The sequence below is a fragment of the Peromyscus californicus genome, unplaced genomic scaffold (assembly GCF_007827085.1).
Source record: "Peromyscus californicus insignis strain IS unplaced genomic scaffold, ASM782708v3 Scaffold_5__1_contigs__length_169319896, whole genome shotgun sequence".
Lineage (NCBI taxonomy): Eukaryota > Metazoa > Chordata > Mammalia > Rodentia > Cricetidae > Peromyscus > Peromyscus californicus.
The window spans coordinates 21,238,468-21,263,960 of NW_026294573.1; the positions used below are offsets into that span (position 1 = coordinate 21,238,468).

The following is a 25,493-nucleotide window of genomic DNA, read 5'->3' on the forward strand; positions in this document are numbered from 1 at the left end:
GCCTACACAAAAACCACATACAGAATTTAAAATAGGAAAACGAATTTTAAAAAATTACTAGCTAGGCCTGGAGAGATTGCTCAGTGATTCAGAGCTCCTCCAGAGAACCCGGGTTTGATACTGTGCATCCACATGGCGGCTCACAACCCACTGGAACTCCAGTTCCAGGGGACCCGGCGTCTTCTGGACTCTACAGACATGCACATAATGCACAGACATACATGCAGGCAAAGTACTCCTACACATAACTTTGAAAATTTTTTTTGTTTGTTTTTTGAGACAGGGTTTCTCTGTCTGCATCCTGGAACTTGCTCTGTAGACCAGGCTGGCCTTGAACTCACAGAGATCCACCTGCCTCTACCTCCTGAGTGCTGGTATTAAAGGGGTGAGCCATTATCACCCGGCAAATGTTTTTAAATTAAAAATAATTATGGGAGCCGGGCGGTGGTGGCAGCACATGTTTTTAATCCCAGCACTCAGGAGGTAGAGGCAGATGGATCTCTCAGTTCCAGGCCAGCCTAGTCTACAGATCCGAGTTCCAGGACAGCCGGGGCCATTCATTACAGAGAAACCCTGTCCCAAAAGACTAAAAAACTTAAAAAAAAAAAAAAAAAAGAAAGAAAGAAAGAAAGAAAAAAGAAATACTGGAGCTGGTGAGATGGCTCAAAGGTAAAGCTCCTGTCACCGAAGCCTGGCCACCTACCTGTACTGGATCCTTAAACTCAAATAAAGCTGGAAGGAGAAAGGAGAAAGAACCAGTTCCACAAAGAGCTCTCTGTCTCCACATGCATATGCCCGCTGCTAACAGTAGTAGCCACAGTAATAAAGCTATTTACTGATTTATTATAAAGGATTTTACGAAGGATGGAAAGGAGCGTGGAGCTTCCTCGTCCGCTCTCCAGGAGCTTCCATGTGTCAGTTGCTAACAGTAGTAGCCACAGTAATAAAGCTATTTACTGATTTATTATAAAGGATTTTACGAAGGATGGAAAGGAGCGTGGAGCTTCCTCGTCCGCTCTCCAGGAGCTTCCATGTGTCAGTTCTCTGTCTTTGATTTGGGGAAACTGTCTATGGTACTGATTCGGTTGTGGGAGAGTCCAGCTGAGGGTCTCAGATCTACAGTTGGCCGCAAGTGTCATGGGACAAGTGGACACTGACATTTGTGCCCTGTTGACTTAGAACATACTACCTTCTTCCACCCTGTGTCCACAGCCATTCCTGGTGAGGCATCATGACTCCCCAGGTGCTTGCTCAGTGCTCCTTGTGGTCATGAGTGGCTCAGTGCTCCCTGTGGTCATGAGTGGCTCAGTGCTCCCTGTGGCCATGAGTGGCTGCACTCTCCATCTTTGCTCACTCGGGCCTTCTTCAGCCCACCGTGGCATCCATGACTGAGAGGGCAGGCTAGTGGGCTGTGTGAGGAGTGGGATCAGGCTTGTGAAGGTGCCTTACTCCATTTCCCAAGGCTTGATGGTGCTTTTTGTTTGCCTTGCAGGTAATTAAATGCTTGTCTTGTGGACCTGGGCTTGGCTGGAATGTGCAAGGGTCTTGAAGATCCTTCTGTAGCTTCCTTCTGCTGAACCATTAAGAGAAGATGGCAAAAGTCAACATAACTAGAGACCTCATTCGTAGGCAAATCAAGGTGAGCACAGCCCAGACCGCTGAACCAGTGCATTAGGCCCTTTGTTCTCCTAGGGCAGTGTTCTCAACCTTCCTAACGCTGCGACCTTTAACACAGGTCCTCATGCTGTGGGGACCCCCAATGATAAAATTATTTTCCTTGCTACTTCATGACTGTAATGTTGCTACTGTTGTGAATCGTAATGTAAATCTCTGTGTTTTCCCATGGTCTTAGGAAACCCCTGTGAAAGGATCATTCCACCCCCAAGGGGTTGGGACCCACAGGTTGAGAACCAATGCCCTATAGTCATTTAAAGATACCCCCCCCAAAAAAAACACCCCAAAACTAAAAAAACAGAACAAACAAAAAGAGAGGTCTAGAGTGGTGGACTTACCTAAAGTCACATAGCTTGCTAGCAGCAGACTGAGGATAGAATCAAGGTGTCCTGTCTCCTCGAATTTTTTCAAGTAATTCATGGAGGCTCCCGTCTCCGTGTTTGTGCCGCCATTGCTAGGATTCATGTAGGACAGTGAGCCGTCAGTGTAGAGAAGCCGTCAGTGTGGGGTGCACACAGAGTGTGAGTAACGGCCTCCTCACTGATCCAGCTGCCAAGTTGCAGACATGCTAGAACCTAAGGCAGTCAGTCTGAGTACGGCGTGAGGGGTTCTCCTTGAGGCTCCCCTGCACTGTAGCCTGTCCCCTGCAGTTCGCATGTAAAAGGCAGTGATGCCTGAGAGATGGATGAATGACTGGGCACTGGAGTTCAGTTAGTGAGAGCTCCAGGGAGACTCCTGTAAGGGAGCCACAGAAGCTGAGAAGAGTCTCAAGCATGGTGTCGTACCTCTGGTCAGAGCCCCAAGCTGGAGCCAGCGGCTTCCTGGTCCATTGCCCTGAGTAGTGGGACTGCCTGAAGACTCGTCATTGTTTGCCTGTGCTCTACTGTTTCTGTCAAGTGATGGTTAAGTGAAAAGTTAAATGCTAGAACTCTTTTAAACTAAAGAAATTAAATTGCATGGCAGCCAGTGGGATGTGATGGTGCATACCTTTAATCTCAGCCCTCAGAGCAGGTGAATCTCAGTGAGTTCAAGGCTAGCTTCAGCTACCTAATGAGTTCCAACTAGGGCTTCATATTGAGACCCTGTTTTCAAAAATAGAATTATGTAGCATTTGGTACACAGAATTTCATGTGGATGAACTAGATGAACTGAGTGTAATGGATGCCCTGGTAGGAACTGGGTGCTTGGTGTACATTAGCCTGTGTGTTTGTCTATTTTACCTTGTGCCATTGAATCCTTTTCGGCTGTTTTTATGAGGTCTTTGGGGATTTTATTGGAGTGGGTGGCCCTTATAGACAAGGAAGTATTTTTTAGAGGCTCAGTATCAAGTAGGTCATCTTTGTATATGTATATGTGTGCCCTTACAATGTATATCCTAAAGATATGCCCTTCCATCTGAACTATGCAAACATTCCCTGTTTTTTGTTTTCTTTTTCAATTCTTTGTTATCTTTTCTGTTTCTTTCTTTCTTTCTTTTTTTTTGTTTTTTTTTTTTTTTGTTTTTTGAGACAGGGTTTCTCTATGTAGCTTTGATGCCTTTCCTGGAACTCGCTTGGTAACCCAGGCTGGCCTCGAACTCACAAGAGATTCACCTGGCTCTGCCTCCCGAGTGCTGGGATTAAAGGCGTGCACCACCACCGCCCGGCCCTTTTCTGTTTCTTATTGTGCCGGCATAGGGTTGAATATTGAGAAGTTAGATATATTGGAGATTGAGAGGTGGCTCAGTGTGTTTAAGCACTAACTGTTCTTCCAGAGGGCTTGGGTTTGATTCCCAGCATCTGTGTGGTGGTTCACAGCCATCTACATTTCCAGTTCCAGGGGATCCAACACCCTCTTTTGACCTTCAGACACCAGGCATGCACATGGTGCACAGATGTACATGGAGACAAAACATCCATTCACATAAAATAAATTTTAAAAAAGAAAGATAGATATTAAATAATACTGAATCAAAGAAACTACAACTTTGTTTTTGCCCTCCAGGAACGGGGTGCCCTGAGCTTTGAACGGCGATATCATGTCACAGATCCATTTATCCGGCGGCTGGGCCTGGAAGCAGAGCTTCAGGTAAGAGATCCAGTTTGCATTGTAGATCCACACAGCCTGTTTCCCATCCTCTGTGTAGTGCTGGGGTTAAAGGTGTGCGCCACCACAGTTAGCTAGGTTTTTGTTTTTTTAATTAGGTAATGGGTATGTTCATGTGTGTGCAGGTACTTTTGGGTGCCAGAGGCATCAGATTCCCCCTAGAGCTGGAGTTACAGGCAGTTGTGAACCACTGTTCCTATGGGTGTAGGAACTGAACTGGGTCCTCTGTGTGAGCAGAATGTACTTAACCACTAACTCATCTCTCCAGCCCCTGATTTTTTTAATATTATTCTTTTTGTTGTTGTTGTTGTTTTCGAGACAGGGTTTCTCTGTGTAGTTTTGGTGCCTGTCTTGGATCTTGCTCTGTAGACCAGACTGGCCTCGAACTCACAGAGATCCGCCTGACTCTGCCTCCTGAGTGCTGGAATTAAAGGCGTGCACCACCACTGCCCAGCTATTCTTAAATTACATGCATTATACAGTCATCCCTTGATATGCTTGGGGGATTTTTCTGGAACTTCCCACAAGTATAAGTATATTCAAATGCTCAAGGTTTTTGTATAAAATGATGTATCATTTGCATATAACCTACAAACATACTTCTGAATACTTTACAACATCTCTAGATTGTTTTTAATACCTACAATGTAAATGCTGTGTAAACAGTTACTATACTGTATTGTTTCAGGATAATGATGAGGAAAAAACGTTTTTATGTGTTCAGCACAGATGCAACTGCCTTTAATCTGACTCTTGTTTTCCCTCTGCCTGCCTGAGTCTACCCATAAGGAACCTGCTGGAGCCAATTCCATCTATATCTCACCTTCTCAGTTTGCCTTTGTTGCCCTTCTCTTGTTACTGGTTTTGAAACAGTATTTATTTGTAGCCTAGATTAGCCTTTAATTTACTTAAAATGTACCCAAGACTGTTCTTGAACTTCTGACCCTTGTGCCTCCAAGTCATGTGTTGGAATTGCAGGTATGGTCCACCAGGCCTGGTGTCAGTTGCCTTTTATTTCCATTTTGCTTCTTGTGTAACGTGAGCATAAATTCAAATCAGACTGAGTCAACTTGGTATGTCAAAGAAGCTCCATAGCCTTTATGTAAACTGTAGCATGGAAGTGGCAAAGTGGGCCTTAAAATTTAAATATGGGTGCTGGAGAGATGGCTCAGAGGTTAAGACCACCAGCAGCTCTTCCGGAGGTCCTGAGTTCAGTTCCCAGCATCCATATGGTGGCTCACAACCATCTGTAATGAGATCTGGCGCCCTCTTCTGTCATGCAGAAGGAATACATGCAGACAGAATACTGTATACATAATAAATAAATCTTTAAAAATATTTATATATGTCTGTGCTGCTGTGAACATTCATGCAAAAATTTTCATGTAGAGACAAACTTTTAGATCTCTTTGTGTACACGAGACTTCCATTGGAATTCAGTATTGTTGTTTTCTTGAGACAGGATTTCATAGTATACCCCAAAGCTACCCTTGAATTTCAGACCCTCCTGTCTCAGCCTCCTAGGGCTGGGATTAGACACGCCCCACAGGCACACCTAGGTAGCTCTTTAGTTTCTCTTTTGAGTTTTTATATTTATTTAGTGTGTGGATGTGGGTGGGTGGGGCACACATACCTGTGGAGGTCAGATGACAACTATGAGGGAGTCATTTCTCTCTCTTTTCCCTACTGGTCCCAGGGATCAAACTCAGGTCACGGGCTGGGCAGAGGGGCCTCTCTCCACACCAAGCTTCTCTCCTGCCTGTTTTTCTCTTTTCTCACTTCTGCTTCCAGTGTTTATATGTCATCATTGCTGATTCAAGGTCATGAAAATTTAGGGTTGTGTTCTCTTCCAAGAGTTAGACTGTTTTGGAGAGTAGGTGCAGGTCTTTGATCCATATGTATGTATATGTAAACAAAATTCAGTAAGGAAAGCCATTGAGGTGTACGGATCGCAAGAATAAGGTCCCTAAGGGGGATCCAACTTCATTCTTAAGGTTTTGATGGTGAGCCCATACTGAGGCATCTCTCCAGCCTGACACTGTACTCTTTGGTTGTTCATAGGGGTGTCAGGGATTAAACCTGGCACTTGCACACCTTAAACAGGTGTTGTACCACTGAACTGCATCCCCAACCCAAACTTAGTTATTTCACATGTGGCCATCCAGTTGTCCCAGCACCATTTGTTGCAAAGACAGTTGAATTGTCTTGGCACTCTTACCAGAAGTTGTCCCCATAAGTGTAAAAATTTTTGTTAACTGTTAACCTATATATACCATTGATCAAAATATCTGTCCTTATGCCAATATCACTTTGTAGCAACTTGGGAAATTAGGGCATGTGAGTCTTCCAACTTTGTTCTTTTGCAAAACTGTTTAGCTATTCTGAGTCCTTTACATTTCCATATGAGTCTCAAGTGCACTGCCACCTGTTCTTATAAATAAAGTTTTATTGGAGCACAGCCACACTCATTCATTTATGTATTGTCTGTCTGTTTTAGTGATTCAACGGCAGAATTGAATGATTCATACAGAGACCATATGGTATACAAAACCTAAAATATCTATTGTTTGGCCCCTTACAGAAAAAGTTGTTGATACTTACTTTAGATAATGAAGTAAATTCATGTTGTAATCACCTGAGAAGAAAAGTAGGAAAGCATCTCTAATTCACTCACATATTCAGGCCAATAGAGTGTGTAGTATATATGCCAGCAGTATATCTAAGACACTGGGAGATAAATACAGCAATGAAGAAGGCCTTTCAGAGGAGAGACTGTCTGATCACTAAAGTACATGTGCAGCAATCCCAGCACCGTGTTTTAGAGCCTTCATAGCACTTGGTCACTACCTGACTACCTGACTGACCTACGTAGGGTTTCCTTCTCTGTGGGGAAACTGCCCCCACTTTTCCCAGGGTACTCTTAAGGAGAGAAGGATAAGAGATATTAGGTAGAAAGAGAGACCTAGCTGATGGGAAGAAAGACAGAAACATAGGATAGCTTCGGGAGGGCCTGGGTCAATATCCACCAGCCCAGAACTTTATTCAAAAGGACTTTCTATAAGAATGTCAAGGAGCAAGGCAAAAGACCCCCCCCCCCCCCCAGATACAGCCAAGTGTAGACCCTTCCAAACACCTGGCACCTGTGGTCCAGTCATCCTCTTATGCAGTCCTGCTGGGTAAAGCAAGCTCAGATCTCACTAGGAAACCTCTGTGGGCTCCCACACTTCTCTCATTAGCTTTCCTTGTATTATTTACACAATAGCATTTCCATGTAGAAGAATGCTTATTATATGCTAGGTGCTCAGTAAAAGTAAAATGTAAAAAGAGTGCAGGGATATATATTAGAAGTAGGCTCAGTATAAGGAAAAAGTTACTGTTGTGAGTTATGGCTGTTGCCTTCCTTACCTACTAAACTTGTTCGTTACATCGAAATTGAAGTATGTAGTTATAGATAGATCTTTTTTGTGGTAGTGGTGACTGATTTTTTGTTTCGTTTTTTGAGACAAGGTTTCTCTTTGTAGCCCTGGTTGTCCTGGAACTCACTCTGTAGACCAGGCTAGCCTGAAACTTAAGAGATCTGCTTGCATCAGCCTCCTAAGTACTGGCATTAAAGGTATGTGGTGATTGAACCTAGGACCATGCATATGCTAGACAAGTACTTTTTTTTTCCTTTTTATTTAGTCATATACAACCTTACAAAATAGTCTGCAGTAATATGAACACCTACTTCTACCATAAGGACAGAAGACAAAACATAACAGTAGGCCAGGAAAGGAGAATCTGTAGGATTATTAAGAAGCTGATCACCAAGTGTTCTGAGGGTGTTCTCCATAGGTAGAACATCAACTCCCTGGGCAGAATACCCATGGAAGCAAATGTTGTCAAACCCACCCTCCCAACCATCACCACTACATCCTTCATGGGAAGCCCTCACACAATGTCAGGTGAATTCTAGGAAACACTAAGATCAAGTTGATAAATCTTGGCTAGGCAAGTACTTTACCACAGAAAGGAAGAAGGAAATAAAGAGATAGAAAAATAGATACTATTTAGTTGATATGTATGTATATTTCTTTTTTCTCTTTTTCACTCCTCTCTCTTTTATAGTGATGCCTATGAGGTCATAATAACATAAGAGTTATTTAATGTATCTGAAATTTAGTCTTAAATATAGAAAGGAATAATGAAATCATAACCAAATGGCTATGATTCTACCTAGCATTATCATACTTGGGTGCTGGGAACTGTACTCAGGTCCTCTGGAAGAGGAGCCAGTGCTCTTAACCACTGAACTCCAGCCCTCCACATTATTTTTGTTTGTTTGTTTGTTTTGAGAAGGAGTCTCTCTATTAAGTCCAAATTGTCCTAGAACTCATTATGTAGACCAGACTGGCCTCAAACTCACAGAAATCCTCCTGTCTGTGCCTCCCACATGCTGGGGATTAAAGGCCTGTGCCACCAAACCTGGTTTTCCACATGATTTTTTTGAAACAGAGTCTCACTGAACCTGGAGCTCCCTGGTGAAGACTAGACTGTCTGATCAATGAGATCTAGGAATCTGCCTGTCTTTGCTCTTCCCTCTACCCGGGGCTATAGGTATGTGCCACCATACCTAGCTTTTACATGGATTCTGACTGTCTGCCAAGCCTGACCATGTAAGTCCACTTGGTATGAGGAGAAAATCAACTCCCATGAGTTGTCTTCTGACCTGTCCATACCTGTGCTGGGACACACATGTACACACATAGATACATATACAAACACACGATAAATAAACAAATATGTCTGGAGAGATGTCTCAGTGGGTACAGTCCTTTGCTACCAAGTTCAAGAAACTGGTACCCATATGGTGAACAGAAAGAACTGACTTGAGAAAGTTGTCCTCTGACCCCTCCATGTGCACTGTGGCCCATGTCCCTCCCAAAAAGTAAGTACATAAACATAGTTTTTAAAAAATGAGTAAATAGTTCTAGTAATTGGGATAGAGCAGAAGGATTGTGAGTTCAAGGCCAGCATGAACTCAATCTCAAAGCCTTGTCTCCAAGCAGGGATGGGCTTGCTGTGGAATAATCCTTCTGTACACTGTGAAAATGTGTTGCTCTCATTGTTAGTAAAAAGCTTATTGGCCCATAGCTAGGCAGGATTTTCAGGGCAGAGAGAATTCTGGGAAGAAGGGCAGAGTCTAAAGAGTTGCGAGCCAGACAAGGAAGAAGCAACATGGGAAGTTCGTAGATGAGGTAAACGAGCCTCAGGGCAGCACATAGATGAACAGAAATGGATTAATTTAAGTTGTAAGAGCTGACTGGAGACAAGCCTGAACTATTGGCTGAGCATTTATAACTAATAATAAGTCTCATTGTGGTTATTTGGGAGCAACTGCCAGGTCACAGAGAAACTCCGCCCTCATGGGCTGAATTAGAGGAGGGGACTATTTAGAAGTGCCTACACATGTACATACACACATAATAAATAAATGAAAAATAAACATACACAAATAGTACTTTAAAAACAAACATTTTTTATTTGTTTTTTGAGACAGTTTTTCCTGTGTGGTCCTGGCTGTCCTGGAACTTACTCTGTAGACCAGTTTGGCCTTGAACTCAGAGATCCGCTTGCCCCTGCCTCTGTAGAGTGCTTGACTTAAACCCACCACTGCCTGGCTTTAAAAAGTATTAATTTTATTTTTGTGTATGGGTGTTTTGCTTACTAGTATGTCTGCACTGTGTGTGTGCAGTGCCCACTGCAGCCAGAAGAGAGCGTTGGATCCTGTAGAACAGGAATTACAGACAGTTGTTAGTCAACCTGTGGGTGCTGGGAATTGAACCTGAGTCCTGGAAGAACAGCTGGTGCTCTGAACCACTGAGCCACCTCTCCAACCCCCGTTGTTTCTTAGTGTTTTGAAGCAGTGTAGCTCAGGCTGGCCTGATACTCTCATCTAGCTTAGGTTGGCCTCAAATTCTCTCAGAGATCAAGCTGCCTCAGCCTTCCGAGTGCTAAGATACAGATGTTCCAGTGCTGCTGGCTTGTGACAGTTGTGTACATCAGAAGTCTGACACATTTCTCACTAGGCTAGAAGAAGGCATTGTGGCTGTGCTCCTCCAGGAGGCTGTAGAACAGAGGAGAATTTTCTTGCTCTTCCCAGTTTCTTAAGGCAGCTGCAAATCTTGGCTCCTGGCCCTTTCTTTTTTGCCTCATAGCCAGCAGTAGCTGGTACAGTCCTTTCACACCTCCGTCTGTCTACTTCTCTGTAGCCAGTGCAGGAGGGCCTCTGAATTTAGGGATTCATGGGATTGACTGAACCCACCCAGACAGTCCAGGATCATCTTCCCATCTTAATCACATTTGCAGAGTCCTTGCAAAGTCCTTTTTGCCACCTAAGACAACATTTGCAGGTTTCAGAATTATGGTAGGACATCAGTAGGAGGCCATTATTCTGCCTACCACAAATACTCAGCTCTGCCCTCACTGAGTGGCAGTCATTCTAATTCAAGGCCCTGGGTGTTCTGGGAGCCTCCATGGTGAAGCTGTGACCTCAGGCACAAGGATAGAAATGATTGTGACCCAGATACAGGTGTGGGGTTGCAACCAAGTGTATGAGAAGGCGAGAGGCCTTTGGTCAGCAGGTGACCTGGCAGGCTTGAGCAGAGGGTGGTTTTGTGTATTCAGGGGATGAGGTCCTGAATGAGTTCCATGAAAGGAATGCGTTCTGAGCCAGAGAAGAAAGACGGAGAATAGATGTTTCTGACTGGACAGCTGGGGATTAGATGTGTCTGTACCTCTCAGTTCTCACTAGCTGCACTGGACTCACTTGGTGGGTTAAGCAGCAGATTCCTGCTAGGCACTGTGGCTGAACTTGGAGATGCAGAGTAATCCACAAAGCCTGCTTTTGTAGAAGAAAACAGTCCCAGAACTGCAGGGCCATAATGTAGGATGGCAGTAGGAGCCTGCAGGAAAGGTAGTCCTCCCTCCCACGTTCACAAGATAGGCAGGGCGTCTGGAAGGAAGGCCTTGCTCAGTGATTCCTGAAGAACAGGTTGGAATCCCTGGTTTGGATGCTTTGGACCACAGGGAACAGCCCAGATTTAACTGTCTTTAATAATAAAAATGAACTGAGGGCCAGAGGAAGTAGGTGTCAGGGTTTGTTACTGTAGTAAGTCTGGCTCCAGTTTAGACTATGGGCTAAGCTCGCTTCTGGTGTTGATTTCACCTCAGGCTACTTTCCCTCAAGGTGGCAAAGTGTGTGCCCCAGTTTCAGGAGTCAGTCACATCCACATCCCTGGCCTGCAGGAGAGCAAGGCACCTGTGTGCTCCAGCTCTCCTGAGAGTGGGAGACTCTTTCTCTAGAAGCGCCCATCACCTGTTTCCATCTTGACATCTGATTCTGGGTCCATGTTCATCTCGCAGCTGACTGCTGTGACCAGATAAATGTTACTATTTTCTACATCCTGTGTTAAGGTTTAGGCCTAATTCCTGAACCCTTCACTGTGTGGAGAAAGTGGATTTGTGCTTCCCAGGACACTTGGTCTGATTTCAGGCAGGAAGCTGATAGTTGAGTGGCAATCTTGGTGTTCTTAGGGAAGAGGGAGGGTGAAGGGACAGAAAGATTGCCTAATCATTTCCTCTCCTCTGCTGTAAAACTCTGGGGTCTGCCCCTTCATAGCATGAATTTAATTGTAGGTTCCTAGGCTCTCCATTTCTCCCTGCGCTTTCAGATTCATTCTCTGCTGTTGACTGCTTCACTTTCCCTGTTGCTTTCTTAAGATTTATTGTTTTATTTTGTGTGTGTGAGTGCTTTGCCTTCATGTGCCTGGTACTCACAGAGGTCAGAAGAAGGCATCAGATCCCTGGAATGGAGTTAGAGGTGGTAGTGAGCCACCATGTGGGTGCTGGGGATTGAACGTGGGTTCTCTGCAAGAACAGTAAGTGCTGTTAGCCACTGATCCATCTCTCCAGCCCCACTTTCTGTTTCTTAACTAAAACCCTCAAGAGAAATACTCTAGCCTGGTTTACCTTTCTGCACTCTAGGGTCTAACTCGGGAGTGAGCATGGAGGAGTAAAGAATAAAACATGGGCCTGCGGAGATGCTGCAAACGTTCTATCCCTGAACTTGTCTCTTGAAGGAACTGTACCTGTGCCTTCCAGGAATAGGGGCAGAAATTGGTTTGCTTTGTGTTTCTACTTCCTCATGTATGAGTTTCCTGCCAAGGGGGACGATGCCACCTGCCCGCTGTAGCTCAGGTGTCCAGTGTCAAATGAGACCGCAGGTGGAAGACCCTTACATGCTGTGCGATGCAGGGTGGTGGAGTTTCGGCCTCCACGTGTCCCTCACAAATGCTGAAGAGAGCTGGTTTGCTTGCTTACTCCTGCTTCTTGGCGTTGAGCTTCCCAGGAGACTGTCCAATCGGCTCTCTTCTTAACCCTCTATTTCCTCCTCCAGGGTCACTCAGGATGTGTCAACTGTCTGGAGTGGAATGAGAAAGGAGAGTAAGTATGAACTAGAGGGCCAGAGAATGGGTCAAGGAGGTTGGGAGAAGAGGGTTCCTCATTGTGGTACATCTAAGGAGGTAGACTACTGCTCTCTGAGTGTTTGTTTGTTTTGATTTTGGTTTTTCAAGACAGGGTTTCACTGTGTAGCTCTGGCTGTCCTGGAACTCACTCTGTACACCAGGCTGGCCTCGAACTCACAGATACCTGCTTGCCTCTGCCTCCCGAGTGCTGGGATTAAAGGTGTATGCCACCACCACAAGCTGCTAACCTTAAATTCTACAACATCTACTGTCCTTTGAGTTCTGTGTGCCCAGCTCCCTATCCTCTGGGAATGGGGATAGGGAAGAGGCAACCTGGGAACTTGAGAAGTCAGAGCTCCTAACTCTGCCCACAGCTTGCTGGCTTCTGGTTCCGATGACCAGCACACCATTGTGTGGGACCCACTGCATCACAAGAAGCTACTCTCCATGCACACGGGACACACAGCAAATATCTTCTCTGTCAAGGTGAGTAAGACAAGCCATGGGGGGAACTGTGCTGTGGGCATGGTTGTATTGGTATAGTGTGTCCCATGTATCCTAGGCTTGCAGATATCCCTGTGGTCTGAGTATTAGATAGTGAGGCTTGAACCCTGTCTCTTCTCTATGTGCTTTCAGAACCAACTGGCCAACTCAAGATGCATTTGTATTTATTACATTTTTATTTCTTTCTTTGTGTGGGGGTACATGCGTGTTGTGGTGTACATGTGTATCCTGGTACATGGGGAGGTCATAAGAAATCTGGTAGGAGTGTTCTTGCCTTTCACCCTATGTGTCTTGGGGCTCATTCAGATCATCAGTCTTGGTGGCAAGCATCTTTACTCACTGAACCATCTTGTTATCTCTCAATCCATTTGTATTTATGTGAGCATGCCTCCTGGAAGTTGTATGAGTAGGCAAATCCCTTGTCCTTTCTAAGCCTGTTTCCTCTAATAAAAGAGAGAAGCTAAGGAGTATCTTCTAAATTCATGAACAGATGAATGAATAAGTTAGACAGATGAGCAGGGAGGGCTGAGAGATGGCACTTGCTGCTCTTTCCGAAGACCTGGGAATACAGTTCCCAGCACCCTAAATAGAGCAGTTCACAGCCTCTTGTAACTCTAGCTCCAGCATCTCTAACACCCTCTTTTGGCTTTTGTAGACACACACACACACACACACACACACACACACACACACTTAAATTTTTAAAGAGATTTTCATTTCTGTTTTATGGCTATGGGTGTTTTGTCAGCATGTATTTCTGTGCACCGCATGTGTGCAGTACCCAAAGAGGCAGGCAGAGGGCAACAGATCCTACTAGAGATGGTTGTGAACCACCATGTGGGTGCTGGGAATTGAACCCAGGTCCTCTGGAAGAGCAGCCAGTGCACTTAACAGCTGAGCCATCTCTCGAAGCCAATATTCTTAAAATCTCAAAATGTTTTTTTAAGCTTTGCATGGTGGCACACTCCTTTAATCCAGCACTTGGAAGGCAGAGGCAAGCAGAACTCTGAGTTCAAGGCCAGCATGGTCTACAGAGCGAGTTCCAGATTTTTTTGTTTTGTTTTACAAGACAGGATTTCTCTGTGTAACTCTGGCTGTCAGGGAACTCGCTCTGTAGACCAGGCTGGCCTCGAACTCACAGAGATCCACCTGCCTCTGCCTCCGCAGTGCTGGGATTAAAGGTGAGCGCCGCCGCCGCCCGGCTAAGATGATGTTGTTGTTTTGTAATACAGAGAATAGAGCCTGGAGAGAGCTCCGAGGTTGAGAGTGACTTGCTGCTCGGGTGGAAGTAGACCTCCTGTCCCAGTACGTTATGGAGGCTGACTACTGGCTGAACTCCAGATCATTGGATCTGGCGCCAAAGGCAGACATGCAGGTTTAAAAAAAATTCATACATATAAATTAAAACTAAAACTCCTAGCATAGATTGTAGCTTTTTTACCTTGTCATAGGAAATGAATCTTTGCCCTTGAAAGGGAGTTCAGCTGAGAAGAGATGGGAAGGAGCCTATTGAAGGAACCTTTGAAGCCCTGATACGTGAAAACATGAGACTGGATGAAATTTGTCTTTTTTTTCCTTTGAGACTAGTCTCATGTAATTCCAGCTGGCCTAGAACTCCAGCTGTGTAGCTGAGGATGACCTTGAACTTCTGATCCTCCACTTCCACCTCCTTGAGTGCTCTATCATAAATAGTTTGTATGGTGCTGGGGATGGAACCCAGCACTTCACAGATGCCAGGCAAGTGCTCTACCACTGAGCTGTATCATGAGTCTGCGTTCTTTCCATCCCTGTCTACAGAACTGCAGTGTCTTGATCCTAGAGAACAAATCCACAAGTACCCATAGGCCTTAGAATCACTTCCTGGAGAAGGAAAGGGCGGTCTGCTTGGAGCTCTTTGAAGGAAGTTGTTTGTATTTGCTTTTTGAAACAGTCTCACTTTTAGACCAGACTGCCTTCAAACTCAGTGATCCACCTGCCTCTTGCCTCCTACATTCTGGGATTAGAGCCATTGCCACCATGCCTGGCTAAAGGTTGAACAGCCTTCTGGATGTGTACCAGGGTGAGTGCCCCTGGAGGGGTCAGGCAGGGAAATGAACCACAAAGAGCATAGAACGAGAACTTGGTTTAGATTGACTTCGTCAGCCTGGATCAAGACTTTGAGAGTCTGATGCCAGGTAATTTATTCCCAACAAATTTAAACACAGTGTAATTCTGGGGGGAAAAAGTTTCCTGGTGTAAAACAATCCCTGATGCACAAGGAAGCATAATTACATCAAAGCTCAACTCAGGGTACATGTCATTTCTTCCAAGAAGAGTTCTAGAGATATGCTACCTGTACTAACTATCTTAAGAGCCTAAGGAAGGGTCCGGCCTGGTCTCAGTCATACAGATAGCATAGAGGTCATTTGGACTATTAGTCACCTCTGGTCGTGGTGGTGGGAGTTTGGGGGAGCCTCTGGCTCTACAGTATTGTAAGGGTCACTTAGACTATTAGGTCTCTCTGGTCCTGGTTGTGGGAGCTTGGGAGGCCCTGACTGTAAGGATCATTTAGATTACTAGCCACTTCTGGTCTTGGTTGTAGGAGCTTGATATGGCCTGGCCCAACAGATAACACAGAACCACTAGGCTGTTAATCACTTCCGATTCCCAGCTTTCTAGATGGTAAAATCAGATTTACATCTTTCCCATTGGAAGGACAATCCTGCGTGCTTAACATTCCTGATTTCTCTGGCGACTAGGGATTGCAAATTGCTCCTGAAAAAATACAAAGAGGAGATTCTATTAATTACTTAGGATATAAGATAGAGCTACAAAAAATTAGACCCCAAAAGGTACAACTGAGGAGAGATCGATTGAAGACTCGTAATGATTTTGAAAAGTTGTTAGGAAGCATTTCCAACTTACTGGGTATCATGGGAATACCCAAAGATGGACTATGAAATTTGGCTAATCCTCTAGAAGGGACAAAGAATTAAATAGTCCAAGAGAATCATCAGCCGAAGCTGAGAAGGAATTGGCTCTAGTAGAAAAGACAATTCGAGAAGCACATGTGGATCGTGTGGATCCAGAACTTAAATACATTCTTGTCATATTCCCCTCCAGACATTCCCCCTCATTTGATGCAGAGAGAAGATATTATATCGGAATGGATATTCCTACCACGTAAACCAAATAAGAAGTTAAAGACTTATATAGAAAAGATCTCTGATTTGATTCAAAAAGGTAAATTAAGACTTCGCCAGTTGACAGGAATGGATCCAGCAGAAATTGTAGTACCTTTAACTAATGAGGAAATTTCCTCACTGTGGAAAGATAATGAATACTGGCAGAGAGCCTGCAGTAACTTTTTGGGAGAGATTAATAACCATTATCCCAAAAGTAAGAGAATAGAATTTATAAAGAAGACTGAATGGGTCCTTCCTCACATTGTACAACAAAAGCCAATTTCTGGAGTCCTCACATTCTATACTGATGCAAATAAATCAGAGAGAGCAGGATACAAATCAGGAGACTTAGGTAAAGTGGTACAAAGTTCATACAGCTCTGTACAAAAGGCAGAACTGTATGCCATTCTTATGGTACTGATGGACTTCACAGAACCCCTCAATATAGTCACTGACTCTCAATATGCAGAGAGAGTTGTTTTACATATTGAAACCGCTGAATTTATTCCTGATAATACAGAATTAACTTCATTATTCATACAATTGCAGGAAATCATCAGAAAAAGGGAACATCCTATATATATATAACACATATCAGATCCCATACAGGTCTGCCAGGACCTCTAGCACAAGGTAATGATGAGATTGATCAGTTACTAATAGGTAATGTGCTAGAAGCCTCAGAATTTCATAAGAAATGCCATGTAAATAGCAAAGGTTTGAAGAAGGATTTCTCCATCACTTGGTGACAAGCTAAGAATATTGTGAAAAAATGTCCTACTTGTTCCTTCTCTAACTTTCTCCATTACCTTGTGTGAGCACAAGGACCTTCGTGCTGCGGTCCAGCGTCAGTGTCTTTGCCCTGAGGCTGGCAGTCACTAGTTCTTTGGCTGCCAGGTTTAAGGATCTGAAATGACCTAAGAGGAAAGGGTCTTTTCAGCCCTGAAATTCTGTTTGCATATTCATGGGCATACACAAGTGTGTGACTGATGATTGAAAAGCCCCACTGATCTCATTTCCCCAGTTAGTATCAGGAGCAGTGACAGGCCCCCCAAATCATAGCTAGAGTAGAGTTCTAAACCCTACTACCCTAAACTTGGCGCTTTCCCGTTTACTCTCCCCTCCTGTGGATGGATTCCTGTGACTTTTCTAGAAGCAGAACAGCTGCAGCTTGGTTTGTGGTTCTGACCAGCACGTACTATATATGTTGACAATAGTCTTACTGTTCCCCAGCGAGACACTGCTCGTTAGCCTCCTCTTCTGCGGTTTTTGTTGTTTTTGGTCTGATTTGGTTTGGTTTTGGGTATTTTAAAAATAGATTTTCAGAAGTGTATTATTGTTTGTTTATGTATGTGGTATGGGAGAGGGGCGTGGGTGCTACAGCGGGCGTGTGGAAGTCAGAGGACAGCTTTGTGGACTTGGTTCTCTCCTTCCTTCTTGTGGGTCCCTGGGATTAATCCCAAGTCACCAGGATTATATGGTAAATGCCTTTACCCACTGAGCAGTTTTGCCAGCCCTAGGTTTTTCTTTTTTAAGAAAAGCAGAGAAATGGCTCCTTTTTGATTGAGGTAGTCAAGATACTGACCATCCGCATTTACAGGTTTTCACCCATGCGCTCCCCCTGGTGGCAACTATGGTACATTACAGATGTGGCAGCAGTGAGGGCTCTCCTGCTTATTTGTGCTGTGGCTGGGATCTGCGCTATCTCCAGACAGAATTAAAGATTGCTGCTTGTCCCTAAAAATAAGTTTATACATCCATTTTCCTAATGAGCAAGTAGCAAAGCAGATAAAGTATAATTTTATTTCTCTTTCAAATAAAAACTGAAAAAGAGAGCTGGGATATAGCTCTGTGGTAGAGCACTTGCCTAACATTCTCCGTGCCTGTCCCCATACAGGGAGGGCGGGGCGACAGACAGACAGAGAGAGAAAAACATACTCAACTAACATCAACACCAAACACTTTCTGCCGCGGAGTTTGATGATAAAGCTGTGTCTCGTGTGTCCCCGAGGCCGTGTTTGTAACTGGTTTTGGCGCATGTCATCTGGAGTGCTGTGTTCTCCACCTCACTGGGGCGCTGGTGGTCGTCTTCACCGTGGTCAGTCCTTCCCGTTGTCCAGCATCTGAACTCTTTTACTCTTGTGGTTATAAGGGGTGCTGTGCTGAGCACCCCTTTCAATCCTTTGTTTTATTTCTTCGAAGTGAGAGCTTTAGGTCAGAAGACAGATGGTTTTGTTGTTGCTGTTGCTTTGTGCTTTGTTTGTTTCTTTGGGTTTTTGTTTGTTTGTTTCTCTGTGCAGCCCTGACTATATCCTGGAACTCACAGAGATCCGCCTGGCTCTGCCTCCCGAGTGCTGGGATTAAAGGCGTGCGTGCGTGCGCCACCACTGCGTGGCAAGACAGGAATAGTTTTTAATCTTTGTTGCCTGATTGCCCAATTTTTTCACAGAAAGAGTTGGACATTTTAAACACCTAGTCCCTTGAAAGCTCCTGGCTCATTCTTTCAATTCTGAACTATTTCAGTTTTGCTTATTAGTCATCGTGGACTGGGGTAGTAGTCATGGGCTCAGGGTAGATAGCGTGTCTATCTTACCTATCTTAGCATGCTCTGGTTCAGTCTCCAGCACCAAATCTGGATGGACAAACCTGTGGATGGACAGACGTGTGGGTGCAAGAATGGCTGGGTGTGTGGATGGATGGATATACAGATGGCTGGGTGTGTGGATGGATGGATATACAGATGGCTGGGTGTGTGGATGGATGGGTATACCGATGGATGGGTGTATGGATGGATGGATATACAGATGGCTGGGTGTGTGGATGGATGGATATACCGATGGATGGGTGTGTGGATGGATGGATATACCGATGGATGGGTGTGTGGATGGATGGATATACAGATGTATGGGTGTGTGGATGGATGGATATACCGATGGATGGGTGTGTGGATGGATGGATATACCGATGGATGGGTGTGTGGATGGATGGATATACAGATGTATGGGTGTGTGGATGGATGGATATACCGATGGATGGGTGTGTGGATGGATGGATATACCGATGGATGGGTGTGTGGATGGATGGATATACAGATGTATAGGTGTGTGGATGGATGGATATACAGATGGCTGGGTGTGTGGATGGATGGATATACCGATGGATGGGTGTGTGGATGGATGGATATACAGATGGCTGGGTGTGTGGATGGATGGATATACCGATGGATGGGTGTGTGGATGGATGGATATACAGATATATGGGTGTGTGGATGGATGGATATACAGATGTATGGGTGTGTGGATGGATGTATATACAGATGTATAGGTGTGTGGATGGATGGATATACAGATGTATGGGTGTGTGGATGGATGGATATACAGATGTATGGGTGTGTGGATGGATGGATATACAGATGTATGTATATACGTACTCAGTGGTTTCTTTTCATTTGCTTGCTTTACTTTTTTTTTGATGCTGGAATTGAACCCAGGACTTCACACATGTTTCACATGTTGTCTGTCAGTAAGCTACACTCTTAGCCCAAGACTCTTCAAGATATTTTTCTTTGTCTGTGCTAGGGATTGGACTTAGGTTCTTACACATATTAGGTGGGTGCTCACCACTGAGATTCACTCCTAGCCTCCAATTTAGAATAAGACTATTTTCAGTATCAGCGAGATGAAGTAGCTGCCCTGTTGTCTGGTATTTGAAAATTCTTAGTGACAGTGAGGATTATCATCCACTCAGCAGCATCTGCTTGGAGAAGAAGCAGAGGAAAGGGACCCTTAGGTAATGCAGCTTGGTGTAAGTCATGACCACCCTGACTACATGAGGTATGTATAATAAAATATCTTCATTTTAACCTTTAAGGCTGATAGGCTGCTGCTTGCCATCCAAAGTTACTTTGGTGAGCTTTATAGATAAACTCACTTTCTTAAGTGACATGAGAGGGAACGGTCATGCTGACATCCAGGCCAGTCTCCTTCAGACAGCCACTTTCTCCTGCCAATCATGCAATTTCTTCTGAGCAGTTCCTGCCTCATGCTGGAGACCGAATCTTGATCACGGGGGCAGCTGACTCCAAGGTGCATGTCCATGACCTGACGGTAAAGGAGACGATCCACATGTTTGGAGACCACACAAACCGGGTGAAACGCATCGCCACAGCACCCATGTGGCCTAACACATTCTGGAGCGCCGCTGAGGATGGCCTTATCCGGTAAGGGTCTCTGTGTGAAGTGGCCTCTCCCTCCAGCAGGGAGGAGGTGGGTTCCCTGGTCCAGGGTCCTGTGCGGTTGCATATTTGCCCCTGCTCTTTTCAGACAAAGATGGTGCCATTGTCCTTCTTTCCTTTTTTTCCGTTTGGGGTAGTGGGAGTCAAACCCAGGGCCCCTTGCATACCAGATAATTTTCTACCACTGAGCTAAAGCACCACCCCCCCTTTTCATGGGGAGAGTTAGGTGTTGAGACAAGGTGTTGCTCTGTAGCCGGGTTACACTTGGGCTGGAGAACTTTCCTCAGCCCCTCAGGTATTGACAAGAACATTCACTCTCAGTCTGCCCCACTGTTGTTTGGAGAGATGGTCTTCCTGTCATTCAGACTGGTTTCAAACTCCTGGGCTCAGTGGCTCCCTCTCTGTGCTTCCTACGCAGAGAGATTTACAAGCACACACCACCATGCTCTGCTGTCACGGCCTTGCTTGAACTGGCCATCCCTTCCATTCCCTTGTCTTCTCTTTGCGGCTGTAGAGAACCTTCTAAGTAACGTGTAAACTCATAACAGTGTAGTTACAAGCAGGCCTTTGAAGCCAGACAGAGCAGGTCAAATCCCAGTTCTCTCAGTGTTAAGTCTGAAAAGGCCACTGATCTTTAGTTTACCTCTGATCTTTAGTTTCTTCATCTCTAAAATAGTCATAATATCTCCTTTGTTGATCTGAGTATGACAGTTGAGAACATGCATGTAAAACACACAGTACTTGAGAGACAGCCTTGGTCAATGGCATGTTCAGGAAGCACTTGCTGACCTGGGCATAGTCACAAGCAGTGGAGGCATCCTAGCAGTACATGATCATAAGCTGGGCCTTCAACAACAGGCAAGATTTGGATGAGCAAGAGGAGGCAGAGTGGATTCGCCACACAAGGAGGTTTGTGATAAGCAGGGATGAAAGTAGCATGTGAGATAAAGAATGCTGTACTGTAGGCTGGGGACATAACTCAGTAGTAGAGGCTCACTTAACATACTTGAAGCCGTAGCCCAGGGAGAGTGGAGAGGAAGGCTGTAGTTATAATTGGCCCACATAGAAAGCTGAGGAATACAAGGTATGTGAAATTGGGTCTTAAAATCAGACTGTGGAGTTCCATAAACGTAGCACTCAGGCTGCAGGTATCACATGGCAGAAGAATGATGTCAGACTATTTTAGGAAGAGCATTCCAGTCAGGATGGCCTAGAGGACAAGTTAACTGTGCGAGGCATTAGAGATACCAGCCAGGCAAGCCATGGGTGATGCCACGCCCCACTCTGGGGGTTCCTGTGTTTGGAGCAGCAGGGGTGTGTGGCCACTGTTGCCATTGGGGCTTTTCCTGGACTGTGCAGCTGGGGCTGGTCCTGGCTTTGGCCATAGGCAGCTCTTGGGTGAGCTCATTTTCTTTTCTCTTACTGTCGTGTAAGCCCTTGTTTCCTGAAGAAAGTAGGAAGACCTTAACAAAGGAGGGTTTTGTTGGTTTAGTTGATTGCTTTTTTTTTTTTTTGGTTTTTCGAGACAGGGTTTCTCTGTGTAGCTTTGCGCCTGCGCCTGTCCTGGAACTCACTTGGTAGCCCAGGCTGGCCTCGAACTCACAGAGATCCGCCTGGCTCTGCCTCCCTCCCGAGTGCTGGGATTAAAGGCGTGCGCCACCACCGCCCGGCATAGTTGATTGCTTTTTAAAACAAGATCTTCCTATGCACCCCAGGCTGTCCTTAAACTCAGGACTTGAATGCACGATCCTCCTGCCTCAGCCTCCTGAATGCTAGGATTGCAAGCATGTGCCATGACACCCAGCTAACGGAATAGTTTATGTGCCATAATCTTAGCAGGTTGTTCCTGCTCTGTACTTCATAGTTTATTTAATTTCTCGGAACCTCAGTGTTCTAGTGGTATAGGGCTGGTGGTCTTTTAATTAAATAGTGCACATGAAACACTTGGGGACAGTATTGGATGAATAGCACAATATCTCTCAGTATTTTTAGCAATCAGTGGTAGAATAACAGTAGCTGTAATGCTGACATTTATAAGATCTGAACTGTAGTATATATATATACCCTAAGGAGTTAATTTAGGATAAATCAAAATGTGTTAAGAAGCCTACTATAAAGCCAGGTGTAGTGGTGCACCCTTTAATCCCAGCGTTTTGGGAGTCAGAGGCAGACTGAATTGGAGGCCAGCCTGGTCTACACAGTGAGTTCCAGGATAGCCAGAGCTACATAGTGAGACCCTGTCTCAAAAAAGACGAAGCCTACTGTAGGCAAGAGGCTTGCAGTAGACACCATCTCCTCTTGCATTACAAGGACTTTGTTTTTCTCCTGCTTTCTACTTAAGGCGGTGGTGGCGCACACCTTTGATCCCAGCACTTGAGAGGCAGAGGCAGGCAGATCTCTGTGAGTTCAATGTCAGCCTGGTCTACAAAGCAAGTTCCCAGACAGCTAAGACTATTACACAGAGAAACCCTGTCTCAAAAAGAAGGGAAAAAAAAAAAAAAGAAGAACCCTAGCCACTTATTTCCTCCTCTCTCACAGCCAGTATGACCTTCGGGAGAACAGCAAACACTCAGAGGTGCTGATTGACCTGACGGAGTACTGTGGTCCAATGGTGGAGGCCAAGTGCCTCACAGTCAATCCCCAGGACAACAACTGCCTGGCAGTAGGAGCCAGTGGGCCCTTCGTAAGACTCTATGACATTCGAATGATCCATAACCACAGGTACGACCTGCAGCCTGGGGCGAGACACTGGGAACACTGCAGCCCTTTTTTCTCTTACAGTAATTCGCCTGTAATCCCTTCCCAGGAGTCACTGTATGTCTCCTATAGTTACCTCACCGCTAGCATTTGTACAGCATCATCGTCCTCTGAATTCCATTTGCTTCTCAGTGGGGGGGGGGGGGGGGGGGGGGGGGATAGCTTCACAAGTGCCCTGGTGCACGTGTAGAGGTCAGAAGACCCTTGGGGAGTTAATTCTCTGATTCTACTCTGTGGGTCCTGGATGTCACGCTTGGGTCATCAGACTTGGCAAGCGGAGCCATTTCAGCAGCCCCAGAGTTAGTCTTTTGTTTCCTCCTCTTCCTTGGTTTTTGTTTTTTGAGTTAAGGTCTTATTATGTAACCTTGACTGGCCTTGAACTCACTGTGTAGACCAGACTGACCTTGAACTCATAAAGACGCGCTTGCACTCTGCCTCCCATGTGCTGGGATTCAAGGCGTATGCCACCATACCTGACCACAGAGTTAGTCTTACATGTATGATATTTTGTATGTATAATTTTATTTATTGTGGTACCAGGATTAACATGGGACCTTGCACATGCTAGGCAAGGTCTCTACCACTGAACTACATACTTGTCCATATTTTGTTTTTAAAAAATTGAAAGATTCGGGCTGGAGCGAGGGCTCGGTGGCTAAGAGCTGCTCTTACTAAGAACCAATATTGGTCTCCAGCACCCACAATAGCTCATCACTCTAGCTACAGGAGATCTGACATCCTCTTCTGGCCTTGCGAGGCACCTGCACGCACATGCTCTATCCTCCCACAGACATAGCCACATAATTTTTTAAAGATTTATTTATTTATTTATTATGTATACAGTGTTCTGTCTGCATGTATGCCTGCAGGCCAGAAGAGGGCGCTAGATCTCATTACAGATGGTTGTGAGCCACCATGTGGTGCTGGGAATTGAACTCAAGACCTCTGGAGGAGCAGCCAGTGCTCTTAACCTCTGAGCCATCTCTCCAGCCCCAAAATAAAATATTTTTAAAACAGAAAAGAAAAAGTAAAATCAAGAATGGTGGCACACTACTATAATCCTAGCACTTGGAGGTAGAGGGAAAAGTATCAGAGGTTCAAGGTCATCTTTTAATACAGAGCTAAGTCTGAAGCCAGCCTTGGCTAATGTGACCCTGTCTCAGAAAAGACAGAAGAAAGAGAGGGCGGTCTGAGACCTGAGTGGTCTCCACAGCCTTGGCTTTTCCTGATCCTAGGACAGGTCTGGCCTGCTGTACATTCACTGGAGAAGATGTCCACAGCCATCTAAAGAGCAAACCTTGGAGTTGCTGATGGCAAGAAGAGAGATCCCTTCTGTAGCTCTGGGGACAGAAGCCTGGGTGTCCTCTGTGGAGTGTCATCCGGCTGACTAGGGACAAAGCTAGAGTTTTAACCGGCCTGCTTTTCTTTCCCCTCAGAAAGAGCATGAAGCAGAGCCCTTCTGCGGGTGTGCACACCTTCTGTGACCGGCAGAAGCCCCTTCCGGATGGGGCAGCGCAGTACTATGTGGCAGGTAGGGCCCGTCCTGGCTCTCGGCTCTTTCCTCCGAGGACACCCGGGGGGGTGGGGGGGTGGGGGGGACAACGACAAACACCAGTTTTAGACATAGACAGATCTCGACTTTACTCCTGAGCTGCCATCGGCCAGCTGTGTGACTGTCAACCAGTCACTTAACCCTGGTGAGTTTCTTCTCTGTAAAATGGGATTATAATCCCAGAATTTGCCAGGCGGTGGTGGCGCACACCTTTAATCCCAGCACTTGGGAGGCAGAGCCAGGCATATCTCTGAGTTTGAGGCCAGCCTGGTCTACAGAGTGAGTTCCAGGACAGCCAGAGCTATAACACAGAGAAACCCTGTCTCAAAAAAACAATCATCATCATCATCATCATCATCATCATCATCATCATCAACATCATAGAACTCTAGAGGCTAAGGCAGGAGGTTCAAAATCACAAAACTAATCTGGAATAGCTAGTAACTGTGAAGCCAGTCTGGACTACATTGCGAGACCCTGTCACACACAGAATGACTAAATGAGGGAACGTGGATAAACTGCTGGCCCATTGCCTGTACCGAGCGCTCAACACTTGTCTCTGCCTCCATGATGAAGTTGATTGCTAGCGTTTTCAGTTTGGCTCTCTTTACCCTGTCCCCTGCCTCTGTAAGCAGGGCTGGAAGCCTCGTCCTAGGGTTATTGTATTCTTCTTGACAGGTCACCTGCCGGTGAAGCTGCCTGACTACAACAGCCGTCTGAGAGTGCTGGTTGCCACTTACGTGACCTTCAGCCCCAATGGCACAGAGCTGCTAGTCAACATGGGAGGGGAGCAGGTAGGCACAATTGCTTTTTGTTAAGGAACTGGGTAGATGTGATATTTTGGTTCAGAATGTAGGCTTCAGTCTGCCTCATTTGGTCTGCCATGAGGAAGATGGCTCCTCAGGTTCAAGTGCTTACTGTTCAGGGCTGGAGAGATGACTCAGTGGTTAAGAGCACTGGCTGCCCTTCCAGAAGACGCACGTTCAACTCCCAGCATCCACACGGCACTCACAGCT

At 45.4% G+C, this 25,493-nt stretch overlaps 1 protein-coding gene across 3 annotated transcripts in view; it reads left to right on the forward strand.

Moving 5' to 3' along the window:
- Wdtc1 (WD and tetratricopeptide repeats 1) overlaps positions 1 to 25,493 on the forward strand; it is a 56,227-nt gene that overhangs the window by 18,552 nt on the left and 12,182 nt on the right. For all 3 annotated transcript variants that reach the window (XM_052715812.1, XM_052715813.1, XM_052715811.1), the window contains 8 exons: positions 1,493 to 1,639; positions 3,658 to 3,741; positions 12,197 to 12,243; positions 12,641 to 12,752; positions 19,966 to 20,153; positions 22,707 to 22,889; positions 24,362 to 24,456; positions 25,156 to 25,271. In XM_052715812.1, the coding sequence (XP_052571772.1) occupies positions 1,592 to 1,639; positions 3,658 to 3,741; positions 12,197 to 12,243; positions 12,641 to 12,752; positions 19,966 to 20,153; positions 22,707 to 22,889; positions 24,362 to 24,456; positions 25,156 to 25,271 (873 nt within the window). In that variant the 5' untranslated portion in view covers positions 1,493 to 1,591. The remainder of the gene's footprint in view (positions 1 to 1,492; positions 1,640 to 3,657; positions 3,742 to 12,196; positions 12,244 to 12,640; positions 12,753 to 19,965; positions 20,154 to 22,706; positions 22,890 to 24,361; positions 24,457 to 25,155; positions 25,272 to 25,493) is intronic.